Raw genomic sequence first — 13,216 nt, forward strand, 5'->3', positions numbered from 1 at the left:
TTCGCCCTCCCAGGAAAGACAATGTTGAAATGGACGAGCAATTCTGGGAAACTGGACAGCCTTACTTGCCCCGAATGACGTAGATGAGTCGAACAGGCAAGATTGTACACCGGTGAGGAACAACTTAAGACACATATCTACCAAAACAGCCATGACTGAATAAAGAGCGATAACAACCTCCATCTCTGGTGGAATTTCGCGTCTCCATGAAAGACAACATTGAAATGGGCGAATAAATCTTGCGAAGCTGGATAGCCTTATTTGCCAAATGACATAGATGAGTTGAATATGCAAGATTGCGCACCAGTGAGAAACAGCTCTAGGTACATCTCCAGCATAGCAACATGACATTTGAATAAAGAGCGACAACAATCTCCATCTTTACCCTCCCCCGGTCAGTGGGCTTGCTTTCCAGAAAAAACTTTCTGAGGTACGCTCTGAGCTTGCCCCCCCCCCCCCCACACACTATTTGGAACATTCCTAGGCCTGTGTATCAAATGCTGATGATCATGTGTTTCAGACCATTTCGACTGCAAATCTTCAATGAACAAGCTTCCGAGCATCTGACGTATGCTAAATTCTTCTTCACATTTTTTTGAATTGTCCAATTAGGGCTGATGCACTTGACACGCTTAAATTGTGGGGTGTGGTTTTTTATTGGTACAAATTTTCCACAAGCATTCCAGTGATTACTAGAAAATGTCTTGATGACGGATCATAGCAGTAAATTAAATTCGCAACTTGCTCATTCACCAACACAAAACAAACATGGCGCTGTCGACCTTGGGGGCGGTGGTGGCGTCGGGGTCGGGGTGCAGCGTGGGGAGAGAGCATTTGGGTTTACCTTACATTGTCGATTCGTAAATGCTTGCGATGAAGGTTAATGCGCACGTTAATTGCGTGAGACAATTCCTTGTTTACTAATTGCGTGGACTGTTGCATTGTACTCTAATGCGCCACTGCCCATTTAAACATCGACACTGAGCCACTCTGTTTGAAAGGGTGAGTACGGAGGTACCTACCCACCGTAAGTACATCTCGTACTATCCATGTGTAATTAGATGGAGCTAATGCCACATTGTTTGTTTACATGTGATGAAGTTCAGTTCGAGGCACTTGAACCAAGTTGGGGACAATTGGCATCACCTGGTTGAGGGAGCACTATTATTTTTTGCTTCTGACTTAAGGGATTTTAAAAATGCTGCACACAGGTCTGGTGATTCAAATGTTTTGGCACCATTCTTGACCCATGCATTTGTTTTAACTTGTAATATTCTAAGGCTTGCACTTAACCAGAGGGCCATCATATAATTCAATTATTTGCACACCCACAGTTGTTATACTGGTGCATGCCACCAAAAAGCAGACCACTGGTTGTACTTAACACTTCCACCATGCTGCCAGCAAATTATTTTGTTCTGCATGACTAAACCAAATTGAGCTTCACAGCCAAAAACCAGGAGTAAATTTCCAGCCATGCAATGCACTGTGCATGTGACATGTCATATTTTATAGATATGCCTTTTGATTGCTATGGAAAGTGCCAACCTAGCCATATTTTTTAAGTCAGATGTGAAAGGTTACACATGCCTATATATATCAAAATGTGCAATTGTCAATGTTTTTAATAGGACTTTATGAACACAAACACTTAACATGCATAGTTACATAAACTTTCGGCTACTGGCATTTGTTAAGTGATCAGGTCAGTAAGTGTGATTTGCTGTATGGTTTACTTGATAAATCTAACCATTTCTTGTTTGCAGAAGTCCAAAGCCAACTTGATTCATGCCATTTATCAGAAACATTTAGCAAGGTTAAACATAGTATCCTCCTCAGGGCAGGTTCATTTAGAAGAATGTCCACAGATTCTGTGCATTCTCAAAGATAGTTTGATGGTTTTATCACCTGATGGGATTGTACCAGTGTTAATAGATCATGAAGATACCGCAAGATGTTTGTTTGTTTTCTAAGAGCACTAGATGATTCATCAATAAATGTGTAGGTTTGTAGATTAAATCACTGATATGCCAGTCATGTTGTAAATGAAAGACATGTGATGTTTGGGTTGCATTATCAGGTTATTGTAATGTGTGACCATAATACAAAATTAGCAATGTTGTATCTCAATATTGCTGCTGACCCCTAGAGTTGATTGGTCTAGAGGAACTTAAGGAAGAGATGAAACAGAACATTGCACCAGGTCCAAGACTCCAAGAAGTATTCAAAATGGCACTCATGGTCTGTGGCAAAGCTGTAAGATGAGGCTGATGTCTGCATTACAAAAAGAGATGCTTGAAACATGATCAAAGCTGAGATTCTGTTATATTGGGCACTATGCAGACCATATTATGCACTATCTGTGATCCCTGGTGGTATCTAGTAATGGAGTCTTTGTGCTGCAAGGAAGTGATTTGACCCTTTTTGGCCCTTATTGCAGCAAGTCCCACTCACATGTTCAGGCTGCTCCACATGTGTAAGGGATGGTGTGACACTAGATAGCTTGATTCCTTTTCTATCCAAGGGTACATCACAGAACAGGAGATATAAGAATGGAAAGTTTCTTTGCTGCTTGCAGGAAATTGTGTCAGCTAATAGCATTTGTGCAGAGCAGATTTTGTCGTGCTGCACCATGCACAGTGGCACCATCAGGCTAGATTTCTCGGGCAGTGTTTCACAAACCCTCCTCTCGCCACATGGATTTAGACAATATAAGTGTGCACTCTACTACCTTTGGTCGTAAAGTTAGCAGTTGAACAACAGTTTTTCCTTCATTCTATAAAGTCTCACCAGACTAATGAAGCTTGTTGTTGATGCAGGTTCACACCTATATGCTTATGCCAGAGCTGTGAATGATATATTCAGATTTGTATTAAAGGCTTAATAAAAGGTCAGAAAAGCAATGTGTGCATTTTACAAAACCCTTTTTGTGTTATCATTGTGAGTCCACATGCAATGCTAGTCACACTTGAACTGTAAGATGAGCTGAATAGCATTGCCTGGCTGTGATGCATATAAAAGGTGATGTAAGTTTCAATGTGGGTTCTAAATTAGGCTCGCACAGTATTTAGCAACAAATGAGTTCGCAGTTAGGATGTTCAGGTGGGGCGGATCTTCAGCAAGGGTGCAATTTGCACCAAACATGACATTTCATATGCTAATAATGTAGGAACCATAGCATGTCCTTATTGCAAGGAATTTGCACTACATGGGTGGAAAACAAGCCCATATGACGGTGGCCAGGCACCGTGGCGATATTAGATCATTCCATTTTGACAGGGGAGAATGGACAGTTTTACTGGCAGCGGCGCTGGTCGGCGTGCGCAGCCAGTCAGCACTTTTCAGCGCAAACAGCGGTCTCCCGCTGGCGAGCGTCCTTTAGGATGCTCTCAGGTCTCGGCAACTAGAGCAGATCATTACCTGAGACCAGCTGCATGTTATAGGCGAGTATGCCGTGGACAGTTCCGAAACTGATCGCTATATGGTCAGGCCCCTAGATGCATCTGTAATCGGCCCGGAAGCGGCCGTTTATAACGGCCTTGTCTTTCCGACATTGTCCTCGAATGCTACATGGGACGGCCCAGTCTGACGGGCATGGTGCCTTGCAAAGCGATGTGGGCCTTGGGCCAGTTCATTTTGACTAGCATCAGTGGCGGACCCAAAAAGCAGGGGGTATACCTCTTTGGCCGAAAAGGCACCAAAATCTGGTGATGAGGGGGCACCAAAGTTCTCATTTCGGGTCCATGTAACCTATATTTTCAAGATGCAGGAAAGTGCCGGGCACTGTAAATGATTGAAAAGCTTCAAGTTCAATATGAAACGTGGGAAAATTGACCTCTAGAAATATCGTAAGTGGTCTGAATACGCCGACCATTCCTGTGGAAGGTATTTTACCGATAAAATTGAATCTGAAAATAAAGTGGCCGAAATCCGGAGACATCTTTGTGAGCGGGTGGGGAGAGGGGGGGGGGGGGAGGGGTACGATGAGGCGTGGTCTCTCCCTTGACGAAATCCTGGATCCGGTGCTAACCAGTATCCACCTAAGGCAGATCCTTTTTTACAACACTGCGGTCTCAGTCACCAAAACCGCTTATCATCGCAGACTTATTGATTTCTTCGACTATGATTGCCAAGCCTGGTAAGACCTGTGGCCAGCTAAGTTCAAGAACTTGAGCTAGGGAAACAGCGAATCATGCTACAGCAAATCCCGGCCTGCCAAGCTCACGAAGTGCGGAGCCTCCATCGCATTAAGCGGACTGAATATTGTGGATTTCGTAAGATGTCTGATCACGTTGGCTTATGTGTTAGATGAATCAAATGATGACCATCTACATAAGGTCAGGTATCCGTGATCACCTCGCCTGGCCAATGCAGCATATAGTGTCTGATTGATGTTTGATTACAACATTCTTTTGCAGCAACCATGATGATGAATCCAAACTTAGCTGTTCAGTCTCCTACCTCTACAGATGCATGTCTCAGTATTGTGCACAGCTTGATGTGTCACAGACAAGGTGGTGAATCAGAGGGATTTGCCAAAAGGGCTATTGAAAGTCTGGTGAAAAAACTGAAGGTTAGTCCCATGATGTGTGGCAGGTCATTAGCTTATTGTTGGTGTGTATTCCAAGTTGAAGCAATGCAACACACAGTGCACATGATATGCTCAGATACTGCTTGCTATATCACACCACCACCACAATACTGGGTGCAGTTGTGGTGTGATGGGCAGAAGTGAATGCATTTCAGTCAGTTATTGTATGTGGTTCTTTGCATGCCATCAGATGATTGTGCATTATGATTGCTACACATTTGTTATGCTAAATTACCCATTATCTACACGTATGTTCTATGACAGATCAGACTGATGTGATGTAGCAAGCTATCGTTTTTGCTTTTCTGTGATTTTAGAGTAACTTGCTACTGTATTCTCTGGACCATGTGCTTTGCATTCTTTGGCAATTAGTCTGTGCTCATTGCCACTCTGTGCATGTGTCACAGGAGAAGCGCGATGAGTTGGATTCGCTGATAACAGCTATAACAACAAATGGAGCCCACCCTAGCAAATGTGTCACCATACCGCGCACTTTGGACGGTCGACTCCAGGTATGATACTGCCTCATCTGTAGTATGTGTGTATATTGCAGGAGGTGGCGAAGCTGCCGACATTGTGGTGCCAGGCCAAGACTTGTCAGAATGACAATGTGTGACGATGTGTTTTTGTTAAGCTGTTACTTGCGCCTAGCCCGTGGGATTAAACCAAGTGGATCCCGAACAAATCAGCATGACACTGCCCTATGATAGTTGGATAGCCAGGAGTAAGCAACTGACGTCATCAAAAACGTGATGTAGGTCCATCGAACACCATAGCCCAAGTTCCGTTAGCGGTGCAAGAGGTAATCCCGCCAAATGATTCAGGTACAGTGTCTCGTCCGAACCGCCACCGCTCCTCGCGCGCTACGCGTTCGTACCGTGTCCAGAGGGCTGGTCGTTGTGACGCGGCTGTTGCTCGCCGGTCTCAGGTGGCGGGGCGCAAGGGTTTTCCGCACGTGGTCTTCGCCCGAATCTGGCGGTGGCCGGACCTGCACAAGAACGAGCTGAAGCACGCCAAGTTCTGCCAGTACGCGTTCGATCTCAAGGCCGACGCCGTCTGCGTCAATCCGTACCACTACGAGCGCGTGGTCTCACCGGGAATCGGTGAGTGGCGCGCTTACCTGACAGCACGACAGCTCACGCACAGTCCGTGTTGGCCACGAACTGGGATTAGGGGCTTCGTCAGAGCTCAGTTGCGATCTCAATGCCGGTGTTGCGCTAGCGATGTGTGATCGCCGTCGGCGACCGGGACCCACGTCGCGGCGTGACGGCCACGGCTGGTGGCGGCGCGCCCTGTTGCAGACCTGTCCGGCCTCACCATCCACCAAGGCAGCCCGACGGGCGTGAAGAGCGAGTACACGGTCGGCCTAGAGCACGGCGAGCCGAGCGCCATCGGCGACGCGCTGATGTCGCCGGCTGCCGCCGTCCAGCGTCATCCGCCGGCGCCGCCGCCGCCGCACCTCTCCATGCCGTTCACCATGCCGCCACAGGGTCAGTGGCCCGTCCGGCGCCGCTGCTGTATAGATGGACCGCTTCCCGCCCCGCGGCTGGTGTGCCTCACGTCCGCGGCGGCCTCCCGCGGCGCTGTGTGGTGTGTCCGCGCGCCGTGACCGGCGCGCCGCCGTCCGCGCGGGGCGCTCGGACGGCGGCGCGCCGGCCGCGGCACGCCGCCGCGAGCCCGCGGCCGCGGCGGCGGCCCTGTGCTGCCAGCGCTTGTGTTAACCGTCGGCTGCGTCTGTGCGCGCGCACGCGGCGGGCTTGGCTGACCGCGACCGGGCGGGCGCGGGCGCCGTGTTGCAGGGAGTGGTTCTCCGTCGCCGGGCGCCGCCTCGCCGCCGTCGTCGGTCACGCTCGACTCGCCCGGCGCCTCGCTCCCGGAGACGCTGACACGTAAGGCACGGCCGCCGGTCCTCGCTTCCGTGGCTTGCTAACTCGTTTGGGCTGGCTGCGTCGCCCGCTGGCCTGCCTGCCTGCCTGTCTGCTCTGCCTGCCTTGACCTACCTGCCTCTTGGCCTGCGAGCTTGCTTGCCTGCTTCACCTGTATATCTGCTTGCGTTGCCTATGGTCTGCCCGCGCCCGCTAGTTGCATGCGCCCGCGGCGTTTCTATCTACAGCGTGAGCGGAAGGACAAGTCGGGGACGGGGTTGGCGCTTGCGTCAACTGTACTCCTTTGAATAGTGGAGCGCGCTTCCGATGCCGCTCGCCGTCCTCAGACGGACCCCATCGCCGCCACCTGGGGCCTTGGCCATGACACGTGTACCGCACACCGACTGCACGCGCATGCGCCGTAGCATGCGCGGCTGTATGGCGCCGCGTGCGTGCCGGCCGAGGCGGTCGTAACAGTTTGCCTGCGGCGGCCGCGGCCCGCCGCGCCGCCCTGTAGTTGTGCACCGCCTGACTCTGGCTCTGGTTTCAGTGGTGTGATGTGGACTGGCGGAGGCGGACTGCGGCCGCCGGCGCCGGCGGCCGCGCGCGTGCTTAGTATGCGACAGGTTACACGTTCGTTCTTTTTCCGTTTCAGTTAGACCTTTCGGGAATGCGGGATCGTTTATAGGTTAGTTGACCGGCTTGGCGGAAGATTTTGCGTCGCTTAGTGACGGTGCGATTTTAGTCGTCTAGCCTAACATGTTTCAGTAGTCAAGTGTTTCGAATTACACCTCGCCATTTTGTCTTTTACCATCACCCCTTGTAACATGTGTATGTGGAGCGCTCGTTCCACGCATAAGACATCGGGGAGATTGTATTTTGCGTGTTATGGCTAACAACCACTTTGCTGTTTTGTTATAAGCTTTTTGCACTTTTGGTGTGGTGACACTGAGTTGAACGATGTGGCCTCTGCAGATGTGTGGTAAATTGGATGGTTTTGACGTGCACATGCAATGTTTTTACACATTGATAGTTCCACCTTATTCACTTCATCCTGTTGGAACCATAGTATTCAACCTGGCTGATATCCTAAAAGTCCCCGGATGTGTTTATGCGTGCCTGCGCTCTTGAGCGTCCGCACGCTTCTGTGCCCTGCTGGTCCCCACTGTATCTGTGCTCGGCGCTGCCGCCACCGCCAGCCGGCCGCCTGACGCGCCGCCCGCCGCCGCAGCGGGTCCGGCCGGCATGCCGTCGCTGTCGCCGCACATGCAGCCGAACGGCTACGGCCTGAGCGCGCCGCCGCCGCCGCCGCCGGCGCCGCCGGCTCGCTTCTCGGCGCCGCCCTGGTCGGTCGGCGCCGACCGCCACTCGGGCTCAACGCTCACCTACACCCAGAACATGGCGCCGGACAGACCGGCCGGATACTGTGAGTCCTAGCCCACGCCACCGCGTGCACTTCCGCATGGACGGCGGGAGTGTGCTTGTTCCCACATGTTTATTTGTTTGAGTGTGGGAAAACAAAAACACTCATGAGGTTTTATAGTTTTTGCTATTTACGGCATGTTTTAAGTCCATCGTTGTTGGTGAAAAAAGCGGGAAGGAAAATTTGGTGTTGATAATTATTTCATTAAGTTGGAAATTATTTTACGGAATGGCGGTGTTCAATACGAATGTAATTTACATGGTGTTGGCCGTGGCGACTTGGGACATAGCCTTCCGCATTTGGATCCCACAACGGGCTACCTAGGTCTATTCTAGAATAGCATCAATTGCCAAGTATTCCTATTGCCATTGTAAGAAATAGTCGGGCATTGCCCCGCTCTAGGATTACGTCATTCTTACATTACGCCCAGTGGCGGCGCGTGGAAGACTGCGTCGTATGCCCTTGAGATTTGAGATCATTGTAATACGTTGTAAGTTTTCCCTTTCACGCTGTCAGGAAATTTTACTGAACTGGCCTTCCGAGAAATAATTGTAGTTTTCTTCTCAATTATGCAAATGCCTTGGACTTTGTGGCAAAGTGCTGCCCAGAATCAGCGGCAATCTGATTTGGCCGGCTGAATGTAGCAATTTGTTTAGGTCCCCGCCACTTGGAGTCGTTTTGCTCATCAGGCTTCATTTGTATCAATAACTGTACCATCTCAGAACACCTGGGGCGACTATAAAGCTGTTATTATCGAAGTAGCAATCACTAAGTGCCTTCCCGGAATTAGAAACGAGTGTGTTTCGCAGCCATCGGCCAGTCGTAATCCCCGAATGTAATGAGCAGTCCATGCTCCCTATTTGTTTTTTTGTTCCGCACGTTTCATTATGCATTTATGCTGATGTAACGTGCGTGTGCATTTGGGTGGTATGGCGCGGTTTGGTCGGAAGGCATGTGGTCAGTTAAGTTTTGCCGGCTTAATTGGGTTGGCACAGTGTCACAGCTGATCGGCACAATGCATACAAGCTACGATTTTATGCGCCCTGAAAATCACCGGTGATGGCTATTGGGGCGATTTTTAGCGTGGACCCATCAATTCCGGCCATATGGAGTCGCAGGATGCAACCTCGGCTCTCAAATCCAGTGTTAGTGTCTGTGAGCTCGTGGCCCTGCGCCGAGCGCGTGCCCAGCTCCGCAGAGGGGCGGCGCGCTGACCCGTCTCTGTGGTGTAGTCGCGACGGGACTACCGACGCACGTGCAACACCAGGATACGCAGGTGCTGCTATCCAGCGTGCCGCCGCCCGAGTTCTGGTGCAGCATCACATACTTCGAGCTGGACACCCAGGTGGGTGGTCGGCGCGGCGGCCGTGTCACCGGCGTCCGCTCGCGCTCACGGCGCCGGCTGGCTGTGCTGTATTCTCGGAGAACGTCAGCAGGGAAACACCACGGCTGAGCTATGTGGGTTTTGGAGATGATACCACGTGCTAGTCCTGCGCACAGGCGTGTGGCAGAGACTGGTGCGGTGTTCTTTTTTTGCGGGGGGGGGGGGAGGGAGTGCACTGCATGCTAGATCCTCAGTATATCGAGTGGCAAGGCGGTCTCAAACTTCCCACAACTCGTGGCCCATAGTGCGCGTTGCGGTTTTGTCGCGGCTTCGTCCAGCCGCGGCCGGCCGCCCGGGATCAGCGCCGGCCCGTCCCGCCCACCCCCGCGGCCGGCCGCCCGAGAGCAGGGCCAGCCCGTCCCGCCCGCCCCGCGGCCGGCCGCCAGAGAGCAACGCCGACCCGTTCCGTCCCGTCCGCCCCCGGCCGGCCGGCCGTCCGGGACCAGCACCCACTCGGCCCGTCCGCCACCGCGGCCGGCCGCCTGAGAGCAGAGCCAGCCCGTCCCGCCCGCCCCGCGGGCGACCGCCTGGGACGAGCGCCAACCCGTTTCGCCCGCCCCGCGGCCGGCTGCCCGGGACCTGCGCCGACCCGTTTCGTCCGCCCCGCGGCTGGCTGCCCGGGACCTGCGCCGACCCGTCCCGTCCGCCCCCGCGGCCGGCCGCCGGGTGCACCGCTAAGTCACTCTGACGCAGCATTCTGCCCCCGCAGGTGGGCGAAGCGTTCAAGGTGCCGTCGAGCATGCCGTCGGTGACGGTGGACGGGTATGTGGACCCGTCCGGGGACAGCCGCTTCTGCCTGGGTGCCCTGAGCAACGTACACCGCACAGAGCAGAGCGACCGTGCCAGGTATGCCGTCACACGCACCGTGACGGCGGCGTGCTACTCATGTGGGTAGGCACTTGGATCGTGACGCATGCATGCGTTTCCGGGGTGCGACCTCGGAACGGTTGTCGGGCTGCGCTAAAAAGCGTTAAGTTGTGACAAATATGCCATACGGGGTCGGATCTGAAGCCGCGCATCTTCACCCCGCGTTCGTTATCGGAAGGGCGGGAGGGGAAGGGGAGGGGGATATGCGGCTCCTTACCTGGTCCACACCTGACTCGCTGGGGTGGGAGGGGAAATGGATGTGCGGCTCCTTACCTAGTCCACACCTGACGCGCTGGGGCGGGAGGGGAAGGGGAAGGGGATGTGCGGCTCCTTACCTAGTTCACACCTGACGCCCTGGGGCGGGAGGGGAAGGGGATGTGCGGCTCCTTACCTAGTCCACACCTGACGCGCTGGGGCGAGAATTTAAACACAGTTGATAGGTGAGTGGAAACGTGCTGAAACAAAGGACGCCTGTTTCCCTACTCCTCCCCGTGAGACCGCACGTTATATGTACAGTGTTAGGCAAATCATCCGCCGCTTGCCACCCACGTTTAGACGCCCGTCTGCGTGAAATGAACCGGCACGTGACCGTCGTCAACGCCACGGAAATATCTTCTACAAACCCAGCTTTACGCAAGTATTCATAGACCGGTTACATAGAAAGGCCTCGTAGATCGGAAGCCCAAAAAGCATGCTTAACAAGCAGGGCATCTAAAGGAAAAACCAACAGTCGCGGTATCATTACCATACAGCAGGGGCCTGTCAGAGGGGAGAAGATATGTGTACAATGCAACATCAGGATAGCCTTCAGAAGCCGCTGAACGGTCCGAAGAACGCTAATTAAAGTCAGACCACCGACACCTAAGGAACACACGAATAACCACATACGACATACCATGCAGCCGTGGCAGGTCAAGGGGGGACAAGTCACCCTCTGTCGGTCAGACTGGAAGAGCGCAGAAAGGCGGCCATCCGAGGTAAGGCTCTTGAAGTCCGGTATGACAGAGGATGTATGGTCCGACGGCCGTCACCGACCAGCGTGTGATGAGATAGCCAAGTCCCTTCCGGTAAGCGCAGTTGGTAGAGCACTGGACTGGTAAACCGAAGACCCCGGTTCGCATGTCAGCAATTCCAAGGAGATAATTCGGGTTGTTGCGCGCACATGGCTGAAAGCCAAACATCATCCAGTCCTTGTCAGGACTCAATAACACCTGACGACGGCCGAAGAGTGAAATGGCCGAAACGCTGTGTACATCCTAGTACACCAGCCGAGGTCGATAGTCCGAACCTTTTGTTCCATCCGTACTGCAAACCCTTCGGACGTCTTTCCTCGTTCCGTCGTCTTTCAGGGTCGGGAAAGTGGCGGCCGCACCGTGCTTCTCGTCCCGCGCTGCAGCGACTCCTTTCCCCACGGCCCGCCTGCCCGTTAGGATCACGGGTTCCCTGCCGCCGGCCCGTCGGTGCTGACCGTTCTCCCGGCCGTCCGCAGGCTCCACATCGGCAAGGGCGTGCAGCTGGACGTGCAGGGCGAGGGCGACGTGTGGCTGCGCTGCCTCAGCGATCACGCCGTGTTCGTGCAGAGCTACTACCTGGACCGAGAGGCGGGCCGCGCGCCCGGCGACGCCGTCCACAAGATCTACCCGGCCGCCTACATCAAGGTGTTCGACCTGCACCAGTGCCACCGACAGATGCAGCACCAGGTGAGCGCCGGGCGGTGGTAGTCCACGGTCGCCCGCTGACCCTCTGGACTACGCACGTGTTTAGGGGCGGGTTCGGGACCGAGTACGGCATTGTCGAGCGGCCCGAGTTGGGGCCGCTTTATATTACGGCGTAAACAATTGCGTAAATTCCGGGGGCTGTGTGCATAATTTGCGATTTTTTAGTTCAACTTGGCGACCGCACATAATAGCAAACGCAAAACGTCTGACTTTCGGAGAAACTCACGAATATTGAGATGAAACCCTTTGATGAAGATTATGAACTCTAGATCTTCTGAAGTCAGAACGTACAGGAATTGCTGCCTCGTCCGTGTCGGCCTGTTGGACATGCCCTGGGCGCCAGCCGCCTTACACGCGCGCCGCGCTGCCGCCAGGCGTCGCAGGCAACGGCGGCGGCGGCGGCGCAGGCGGCGGCCGTGGCCGGCCACATCCCGGGCGCGGCCAGCGTCGGCGGCATCGCGCCGGCCGTCACCATGTCGTCGGCGGCCGGCATCGGCGTCGACGACCTGCGCCGACTGTGCATCCTGCGGCTGAGCTTCGTTAAGGGCTGGGGGCCCGACTACCGCCGCCAGAGTATCAAGGAGACGCCTTGCTGGGTGGAGGTGAACCTGCACCGCGCGCTGCAGCTGCTCGACGGCGTGCTGCAGACGACGCGCGTCGGCGCTGGCAGCGCCACCTGAGCTGCCGCGGGCCGCGCCGGCCGCGGGAGAGGACTGTGCGGGTCCGGTGAAGCGGGTGACGAGAGAGAGAACGCTCAGTTTTATACGAGACGATGGTACCTGACGGAGAGCCGGTAGCCCGGACGGAGTAGCTTTGCTCGTAGGACGGGTGCGTTGCCCGGTGCGGAAGCGAGATTCGGTAGCGGTAGACGGACGGACCCGTGTTGGCGGATGGAACTGTTGTCTCCCGCGAGGTGCTTTGGCGTGCCATCGACTTCGGCGTCGGCCCAAGGCCGGTCGAACCCCACTCCGCGCCAGTTTGTTGTGTTCAAGAGTTCTCCGGTTCTCGCCGTTGGATGTTGCTGCGTGGCGCAGCTCCACCCCGCTTCCCGGCGCCGCGCGGCTGCGGTGGGCGGAGTCTAACTCCCGCCGCAACGGCAATCTCAGAGCAGTGTCGATGAAGCAGTGTCACCCGTGTCGGTGTTTTGCGGGGGCGCGCCGGCCGCTCGCTCCGCCCGTCCGCCGGCTGGCTGCCCGCGGCGGCGAGCGGGCGGTCGCGTCGCGCCGATCCTCTTCGACATGACCCCAGATCAAGGATGCTGCTCACCGGTGGTGAAGTGCGCGCATGTGGATGGGATGCAATCATCGGACGTTATTGTCATCTCAGTTATGTTGAAATCTGTGCCATTCGGGATCGCTGCATCGCCCG

At 54.4% G+C, this 13,216-nt stretch overlaps 1 protein-coding gene across 1 annotated transcript; it reads left to right on the forward strand.

Moving 5' to 3' along the window:
• The first annotated feature begins 787 nt into the window (after window positions 1-787).
• LOC119111147 (mothers against decapentaplegic homolog 4) lies at window positions 788-13,099 on the forward strand. Its single transcript, XM_037234976.1, has 13 exons — window positions 788-1,002; window positions 4,419-4,573; window positions 4,999-5,103; window positions 5,520-5,694; window positions 5,893-6,081; window positions 6,391-6,480; window positions 7,112-7,144; window positions 7,688-7,749; window positions 7,783-7,882; window positions 9,112-9,224; window positions 9,973-10,109; window positions 11,620-11,830; window positions 12,223-13,099. Exons 2-13 carry the CDS (start codon window positions 4,424-4,426, stop codon window positions 12,526-12,528), a joined length of 1,671 nt encoding a protein of 556 aa, XP_037090871.1. The 5' UTR covers window positions 788-1,002; window positions 4,419-4,423; the 3' UTR covers window positions 12,529-13,099.
• Window positions 13,100-13,216: the final 117 nt, after the last annotated feature.

The sequence above is a fragment of the Pollicipes pollicipes genome, unplaced genomic scaffold (assembly GCF_011947565.3).
Source record: "Pollicipes pollicipes isolate AB1234 unplaced genomic scaffold, Ppol_2.1 Scaffold_7261;HRSCAF=8764_pilon_pilon_pilon, whole genome shotgun sequence".
Classification (NCBI taxonomy): Eukaryota; Metazoa; Arthropoda; class Thecostraca; order Pollicipedomorpha; family Pollicipedidae; genus Pollicipes; species Pollicipes pollicipes.